Source organism: Mus musculus, chromosome 6 (genome assembly GCF_000001635.26).
Source record: "Mus musculus strain C57BL/6J chromosome 6, GRCm38.p6 C57BL/6J".
In the NCBI taxonomy this organism is placed as follows: domain Eukaryota; kingdom Metazoa; phylum Chordata; class Mammalia; order Rodentia; family Muridae; genus Mus; species Mus musculus.
The window spans coordinates 43302356-43311097 of NC_000072.6; the positions used below are offsets into that span (position 1 = coordinate 43302356).

Sequence of the window (8742 nt, forward strand, 5' to 3'; positions counted from 1 at the left end):
TCAAAGCCTTCTTCTATGTGAGAATACTGATCCTTAGAACTCTTTTGAACGTTCTCCATTGCCTCTCCCTTTTCATGCCGTGAACCCAGCTTTCTCTGCCTATTTTCAGTTTTGACTTCCTTTCACTTGGACTCTCCATGCTCCTCCCAAGTGTTGTCTCCTGGGTCTCCTCATCACCTACTCGTCCTTACCTTGGACGTTGGGGTCTCTACCTCAGTGTCTGGGCTTTAATTTTCCTCTTTGATAAAATGTGATAATAGAAGAGCACAGTCACAGAATGAAATTTATCACTCAGTCCATGTTTCGTAATCTCCTACTGTTTCTTCTTTCCTTTTTCACCCATTTGGATCCATCTGTCTGGCATCCCTACTACCCTTTACCTTCTCAAACTAACTGTACACCCACCATCCTATCTGTATAATAAAGTAGAAGTTTATATACAGAATCAGAAGGGTCTACCATTTCTTCCTTTGTTGTGGAATTTGTCATTTCTCCAGGTTGGCTAACCACTATAGGAGAGAAGGAAGCTATTTAGGCTTTACCAGACTGGAAGGTGGGCATGATCATGTGGGCATGACCTCATGCTCTACCCAGTCATTCCTGAGCTCTTGACCACCGTCTAGATATTATTTCTCTTCTTCCTATATCTTAAATAACCACCATAGCTGTCTAGATTAGTACCCAACCCCAAATAGTAGCCATAAATAAAGGCTGGGAAATTTCAGTCCATGGTTAAGAAAGAAACTATAGTCATTTTAGCATAGATATTCTTTCCACATACCTACTCATAGGTATTTTGGATCCTTTCCCAGCTATGGTGACAAAGACAGAAAGATCCTTGGATCCTTCATCCCAACTAAGATGTCTATTAGAGATGAGAAGTACTATGACATCATCCTAACCAGCCTACTTGCGATACTGTTTTAGGTACCCATTACACCTCACTTCTTCCTTATCCTCACCCTTCACAAAAAAAGGGGAGGGGGAATAAGTTGAAATTCACAGTAATAGATAGTTGGCATTCAGTAGCTCCCTTACCACTCACATTTCTCTTGTGCCACTATCCCTACAAGGCCAAAACTTGAAAGAGGGGTCCAGACTCTTTTTCAGTTTTGAGTTTAAAAATAGACTATTTTAGGGGTAGGACTGAAGGAAAAGTATAAGGTGCCCCAAACCTCCCTTAATGGAGAACTGGACCCAGAAAATGCCAGGCTGCACATAGGAATGCCCAGTGGGGACCTCCCAGTAGGGTTAGATTCCTGTACCTGTGGAATCTAACTAGCACAGTTAGGAAGCCAAGGAAGCAGCAACACAGCTCTTCATTCACAAAACCAAACACCCAGTAGTTACTGTTTTATTTATTGCATGCACTGCCTAGGATGGCAGTAATACCACATTTAACGTTTAGAGTTAACATGACCCTTCTATTCTTTTGAATTCCTAAAGGGTAAAGGGGGAAATGAGATGGCAGCTCTCTTCCTTCTCTAAGCCCAGGCTGGAAAGACCTTGGACCAACATAGCAGGCCAGTCCATAGCCTCTCACATTCTTCAGGGTTATTCTTCCCCCTTCCCAGGCCTCCCATAAGGACTTCCTTCTCTTTACTCTTTAGCTCCAGCGGCATGGCTATTCTTATTTTTGTCTCTGACCTCCTCTAGTGCGGGCTGCTCGAGGGAAGAGGAAGTCTGCTCATCTGACATTTTGCTTAGTGAGGACCCGGTCTCTACTCTAGTGCCTTCGAGAAGCCCATTGAGGCCTAATGAAGACTGCTTACTCATAGTCAGAGCATATGGAGTTGGCAATAGGTTAGGAAAGTAACCCTCTGCCCCTAGGGGTTGTCCCAGAGCCTGTGGGTAGTGTGGACGAGGGAAGGGAGGTTCTGGCAAGCAATGGCCACTCCAGGGTCCTGTACCTGTGGAATCAAAGGACATGGGAATTATTGGACAGAACGAAGAATATCAAACATCACTGAATACACTGGAAGAGTCTCTTTTTACTTCCTTGGGACCATGGCTTAGGTTCCTAGTGGAAGCCTGAATAAAACATTAACACTAGCCTCCCCACCCCTCCAGGATCAGAAAGGTTCCTGAATTCCAGATACTGTGTGGTTTAGCAACTGTGATTTACAGGTCAAGGCCAAGTGCTGGCTTATATAGGCACCAAGGAGACCAGAAACCACCTGGAAGTCTCTTTCATTTCTCCCTATAGAACTCTTTCATGCATGAGATAGAGGGCTTTGGTGTTTCAGAAGTCCATGTAGTTTGGCATAATTGGCTGCTACCAATTCTGTGCCAAGTCCTTTTGTCCACTATTTCTAGTGGTCACCATATCCCTCAGCAATATGAAACTTGCCAGGCCAACAGATGTTTCAGGATAGCTACGATCAGCGGCAAGTGAGAGGTTTGCTCATCATCCACACCTGCTTCACTCTTTCCTCCAGATGAGGACATAGTCTGTCCTTTCTCTCCTTTAAACAAAAGGAGGTTATTTTGCTCTCTAGCCCAAACTCACCCATGTTTTCAGCAGGTGGCTGCAGCAAGATCTGACCTGGTGGGGGTCCTGGGCAATAATCCTGTGATGAGTCTCCACTGAAGCCAAAAGGAAATGAAAACAGAGAGTCTTCTGGTGGTAGAAATGGCATTGAGCTTGGGATGGGGTAAGGGAAGGGGGGCAGATACGGAAACTGTGACTGAAGGGATGGGAAAAGGGGTAAATGTGGAGCCTGGGAGAGCTGGAATGAACCCAACTGGCTGCTTGCTTGGTAGTCCTGAGACCCCAGGTCTTCCAAATTTGAGTAGGTGGGTGGTGAGGCGATACTATGGAGGATAGAGGAGTATTTAATGAGATGTAACAGTGACTTCATTCCCACCACAAAGTTAAGAGACCATTCTCTTATAACTCCTTTCTCCATCTCTGTGGCAACATCAAACCTTGGACAGCACATCTGTCTCTCCCTCTTCCCACCCCCTGTTCACTGCTGCCCCTGCTTCTCTTCTATTGCTATAAAATGCTTGATCACTCCTCCTCAAACCCACATAAGGTTTCATTCCCCATCACATAAGCCACTTTCTGACCCATTTCAGCCCTTTCCTTTCCACACCACCATTCCTTTCTTCTCTCCAAGGTTTCAAATGAACTCAGGTCCCATACCTAGTGCCCCAGGACACATAGGCCTTGTCCTTGTATATGCTGTCACTGCCAGGAACGTCCCTCATTGGAGGCAGTACTTGAGGAGTTTGAACAGGACCCAGAGGAAGAGGAAGGTTGGCCCTTCGAATAGGTGGGGGACTGAGGAGTGGTGGAGTCACTGCCACCCTCTCAGCACCCTCATTATTCTGAAAGGGGGTCAGAGTCTGTTCAGAAGTCAGCAGCATGGGGGGCTCTAGGAAAATATGACAAAGAGAGGCACTCAGCATAAGAAGATGGGGAGACAGCTGTGTCATTGCTGAATGACAGACAGTACAATCAATGCCCAGGGCTCACTGGTACAAAACCCTGGAGTGCTGTGGTCACTGACACCTCTAAGGAGTGAAGCCCTTCTGTTTCAACTGTCCTCTTAGCTTTCATCCCCACCCCAACTCCCCAAACCTTTCTGAAAGTAGGAGTTCACCAGGAAAGACATCCAGGATGTTCTCTGGAGGAACAGGGCCAGGTTCTAGGTCTGTAGGCATAGGGTCTAGGAGCTCAGGAGCAGATCTGGAGGCAGAAAGAAGGAAGACTGTATCTTGTGGCTATTAAATGTAGAACTGAGATTGCGTACAAGGAAAGGACCACTTATAAGGCACCAGCAACTCCTTGTCTCCAGCCCAGCCCAGATCCCTTAAAGAATTTGTCAATATCCCTAGCTCTTACTCTCCATACCCAACGTTCTCCTTCAAGACCCCAGGTCTCCCATGCTGACTCCACTTCTGCTTGGTGTGGACACCCAACAACCAGAGACCATTCTCACCTGTGCTGGCTGCTGTCAGCACTGGGGGCTGCAGGACCATTCTTAGTTTCCTTCTCGTTCAGTTTCTCCACTTTTCTCCACTTTGCCCTGCGGTTCTGAAACCACACCTAGGAATAGAGGAAGGGCACCTCAACTTGAGAATGCTGGCAGAGACAAAGGCTTAGGCATGATTGTGGAGGACACTTTCCTGGGTTTCAGCTACCTCTTAGCTCAGAAGTATAAAAAGATCTCTGTGGTATCTTTCTCTTTTAATTGGTTAAAGCTGTGGCCCTTGGAACACTTGGGACACCCTTGCATCTGAGACTAACTTCAGCCTCTATCTCAGCTGAGGCTGAGCACATGGCCTCTCCTAGAGAGTTCTAACCAGCAGCTTCCAGATTACTCTTCTGACCAATTATCCAGTCCCTTTTACCATGATTCTTTGGGGGGTTACCCCCACCATCTGGGAAATCTCATGGCGTTTGTCACTGTCAGGATAGTGGTCTTCCTGAAATATCCTCTCCAGTTCTTCCAGCTGGTCTGGGGGAAAAAAAAGAGAGAGAGAGACGTAATGGAAGAGGCCAGCCACCATAGCAGGAGAGGAGAAAGGAGATGCTCTTTGTGCATCTGCAGCAGATAAGGCCATTGGCCCCAACCCAAGAGCCAGGCCTTCTCCCATGTATAATGTGATATATAAATTTCTGAATCTTCTATCCTGGTCTAAGACAAGATAGCCTGCCTGGTCTTCCCTTCAGGGGTCAAAAGTATTGACATTGCCATAGACAAAGAGAAACATTCAGGGCAAAGTGACTGACTGCACCCTCCAACATCTCCTTGGGTCATAATGTTTGCATAGATTATATATACTCTTCCCTCCACCTCAGAGGACTAACCTGAGCGGTACAGGGTTCGGGTCTTTTTCCGAAATTGACAGGTCACTTCTAGGGATTCTTTCTTCAGGTCCCCTTCATGAGAGTTGAGGGAACCGGCGGTGGCTTGGCCTGACTCAGAAAGCATAGGTTTGTGAATAGCACCCAACTGAGCTACACCATGAAAGCTGTTAATGCCAAGCCTGTGGCGGGGGCAGCTTTCTGGGCTTACCAGGGACTGCAGAAATGGATGGCTTCAGCGATTCTGCCTTTCTCTCTGGGGGAGAACAACCTTCTTCCTCGGATTGGGGACCACATGCGGCTGCTGTGGGGGCTTTGTGCACTCTGCACGTGCCAGCATCCATTAACTCCTCAGAGGTCTTCGACAGTGGCCTCTTCCCCAAGCTAGCCCTGGGGAGTGAGGACTGCTTGTCTTGATCATCCTGGATGGGCAGGGCAGAATCCTGCAGTGGTCCCTCTGTCTCCAGTGCAGCAGTCCTGGGCTTGTCACCAGCTTCCTGGCCTGTGGAGAGCAGCAGCCACTGGCTTCAGCGCTAGGTGGCAGAACCCCTTCCTCCCTGTAGCTGATATGTTGTTAGAACCCAAAAATTCCTTTGCCTGTCTACCAAATGAGGCCTGAATGCCAGGCTTCCGTTCTTAACTGGGCCGTTGGAAGGATGAGTTAGATAAGTGGTTCCCAACCTTACCAATGCTCTGACCCTTTAGTACAGTTCCTCATGTTGTGGTGACCCCCAATCATAAAAGTATTTTTGTTTCTATTTTGTAGCTGTAATTTTGCTACTGTCATGAGTCATTATGTAAATATCTGTGTTTTCCTGTGGCCTCAGGCCATCCTTGTGAAAGGGTCATTTGACACCTCTAAAGGGGTCATGATCCACAAGGTGTGAATCACTGGATTAAATAATCCAAATGTAAGCAACGACTGCACCTCTGCGGAGTCTTAATGTGAGAACAGTGGAAAGCTGTGTATACATTTTCTCAAATTTCCCCAGACATCAGAGGTGCAGGCTCAGGCGACAAGCATCTGTTTGATATTTCTAATAGACAACCATTGGGGAGGGGTGAATAGGAAGAGAGAAGCAGGCAGACTGCCATCCTGGCTTTCCTCAGACTAGCCCTGGTTTCAGAAGGGAAGCAAGGCACTGTGGGTTGCAGAGGAGATAAAGCAGGGCCCTGGATCTTCCAGAGCCCAGGCACGAGCGGCAGAGGCCATCAGAGGGGGAATCACATGAATGAATGATGGAGGCTTTACCTTCCCCAATCCTTTCCCCCTCCTAGCCCTCAATCCACGTGTTCTGGTTCCTCCCTCCTCTCCTTCCTTCCGCCCAGTCCCACTCTTCTGCAGGTGAGGAAGCCCTCATCTGGAAGGAAAAAACCCTCCAACCAGCTGCGAAGCTCGCCCTCCCCGCCGCTTAGGCAACTCTTAGAGATGGGCTTGCAGTGGAGCACAGAACCCATTTGACCTCCCCCTCACCCCCATGTACTTCCCCCTAGGTGAAGAAATGCGGGTAGGCTTTAAATAATCAACCCAAGATCACACAGGGATTCGGTCCAGGGGCTCAGTCTACTCTCAGCCACCTCCTGGAATCCAAACGCTTCTCCTAGTTACTTCAAGTACTTATCACAAAAGAAAATTCACCTCAGGGAGTTGCTGTCATTTCCAACGAAACCAGAAACTGTGTAAGTAAACGGTAACTGAAGCCTTTGACTATACCTCTAAAAAAACTTTCTAATAATAGATAAAGCTGGGGGCAAGTCCTGGCCCAGGCGCCTTTTCCAGATGATTCTATATACACCGTAGAACCCTGTCAGAGAGGTGGAGGCGGGGTGCAACCAGAGGGTGAAGGCAGTAATGGTGTCAAGGGTCGCTGGGACAAACACCTTTAATCCCAGCACTTGGGAGGCAGAGGCAGGCGGTCTACAAAGTGAGTTCCAGGACAGCCAGGGCTATACAGAGAAACCCTGTCTCAAAAAACAAACAAACAAACAAACAAACAAACAAACAAAAAGTTTCATAACGGTGATTAACATGTAGCACAGTAATAAGCATGGTACGGAGTAGGCACTCCACAAACATGGACCTTATTCCACTAATGTACCGTAGTGAAAGGGGCGAAGAGTGGGAGAAGCTAGGTTAGAGCGGTTCTTTATCCCCAGCACACCGGAGATGATCCCTCACCAGAAGGATGTGGTTAGGTGACCCCCCTTTCCCATTACCCACAGACCTAAACATGCTCTCGAGGCTGGCCCAGTGAGCAGCAGCCCTCACAGGCTCAGCAAACCGTCCTCACTAAGGCCAATCCCCAATGGGTGCTCACCCTGCATTTTCTTGCAGAGCTTCTCCGTAGGTTCCATGGCCCAGGCTCCCTCTCCTGAGCTCGCCCTGGTACCACAGGCGCGCGGCTTTAATGAAGTCCGTGGGGTGGCCAGGTGTGTGGAGTCTGCACAGGTCATGCAGCGCAGCCGCAGCGGAGCTGGCGCCCCCCAACTCCACCCCCAGGGCGAGGCACCGCACACCTGGGGTGGGGGCTGGGAGAGCCATCCTGCAGTTCCCTGTGAGCCAAGGGTACCAGATACTGGTCAAAGACACCTCCCCAAAGTCGGGGCAGGAGCAGAACAGCAATGGAAGGGGGGATCCCAGGCTAACCCACATCCTAGCACGCAGTGAACGGACATGGTTGTGGCTCCCCTCTTGACCCTTGAATATGAGCCTGTCCTAGCTACTGCTTGCTTCAAGGATTCTTGTGCCTCAAAGTCCTAACTGACTTGAGTAGCCTTAACATACAGATCCAGGGGCAAAGACAGGAATGGAGTTGAAAGTACCCCAGGCCTGGAGGAGACTAAACCTCTCGGATCCCGCACAAGTTTGCAAGTATAGACGAGGTTCAAGCGAGTCCAGGTTTTCTTATTAGGCTTGCCCATTGAATATCAGCTTTCTGGATATTGAACCAGGATAAGAGAGACTCCTGGTTCATGGAATGTTTATTTCTGTTAGGAAAAAAGATAGCAAAATTATACAGTTCTTACTTCTTCTTCAACCGGAGTGGAGTGGGAGGGGGGTGAGGAATGTGAGTGTTGGCCAGATTGAAACAGCTGCGGCAAGCTGGGGGAGGAAGAGCCGCTTCTAACCCGGGCTCACGTGTTTTGATTTTAGTTACTTCCAAGGTTCTGGACACCAGGCATTTTTTTCCTGCCATATTAAACAATCAGCTACCGGGACATTTTCCTGTGTCTAAAGATCATTTTTGAGAGACTTCTGACAGGAGTAGGAGTCTTAGTTATTTCTGCAACATAAAGCTCTAAATTAACTAAAGGCCAGTGAGATGGCTCGGTGGTAAAAATTAAAAAAAAAAAAATGCGCTTGTTTTACAAACCTGAGTTCAGCCCCCAGTGAAATGTTGGAGAGAACCAACTCCTGAAAGGTATCCCTTGACCCCATAGTCTTAGGACGATGGCATGAGCCACCCCCACCCCCCACCCCCCAACTCTTTAAAGAGAATTTTAGGCTCAAAATCCAGTTTCTGGGCTAGAATATCTGCAGCGTTCTGTAAGGCCAGCAGGGTGTGGGCCCAGTGAAGCTGTTCTCTATGGGAAACCCAGCATCATTTGGTTGTGGCTGGAACATTATGGTTTTCTAGTGTAATCATTTAAAGGACAACTACTGTGTACCAGAAACTAGGGCGGAGGGGGGGGGGAAATGCCTGCCTTCCCCACAGCAGCTTATTGGAAGTCACAGATTCTGACAGTAGCTCAGTGGAATGGGCCATGTCAGTACTATATGGTCACTGTCCATTGAGTAGGGGGCAGGCAAGGGGACCTGGAGCAGCAGGAACCACTTCTTAGAAGTGCTGACCCCTTTGCTGAAGCTGTGTGGCTTACCATGTCACAGCCTACCTAAAAATCCACACAGCACGCAAGGCCTCAAC

General features: G+C 48.4%; 1 protein-coding gene across 2 annotated transcripts; it reads right to left on the minus strand.

The window, feature by feature from the left end:
- Positions 1-1318: 1318 nt before the first annotated feature.
- On the minus strand, positions 1319-7717 carry Nobox (NOBOX oogenesis homeobox). Of its 2 annotated transcripts, none has more exons than NM_130869.3 (9): positions 7135-7199; positions 5028-5318; positions 4820-4927; positions 4360-4466; positions 3948-4054; positions 3609-3694; positions 3149-3380; positions 2510-2814; positions 1319-1910 (listed from the first exon to the last, which is right to left on the minus strand). In NM_130869.3, the coding sequence occupies exons 1-9, from the start codon at positions 7169-7171 to the stop codon at positions 1600-1602; spliced, it is 1584 nt and encodes a 527-aa protein (NP_570939.1). In that variant the 5' UTR covers positions 7172-7199; the 3' UTR covers positions 1319-1599. The 2 variants fall into 2 exon arrangements, with proteins under 2 accessions (NP_570939.1, XP_030111080.1); XM_030255220.1 differs by having other exon boundaries at positions 1442-1910; positions 2510-2586; positions 7135-7717.
- Positions 7718-8742: the final 1025 nt, after the last annotated feature.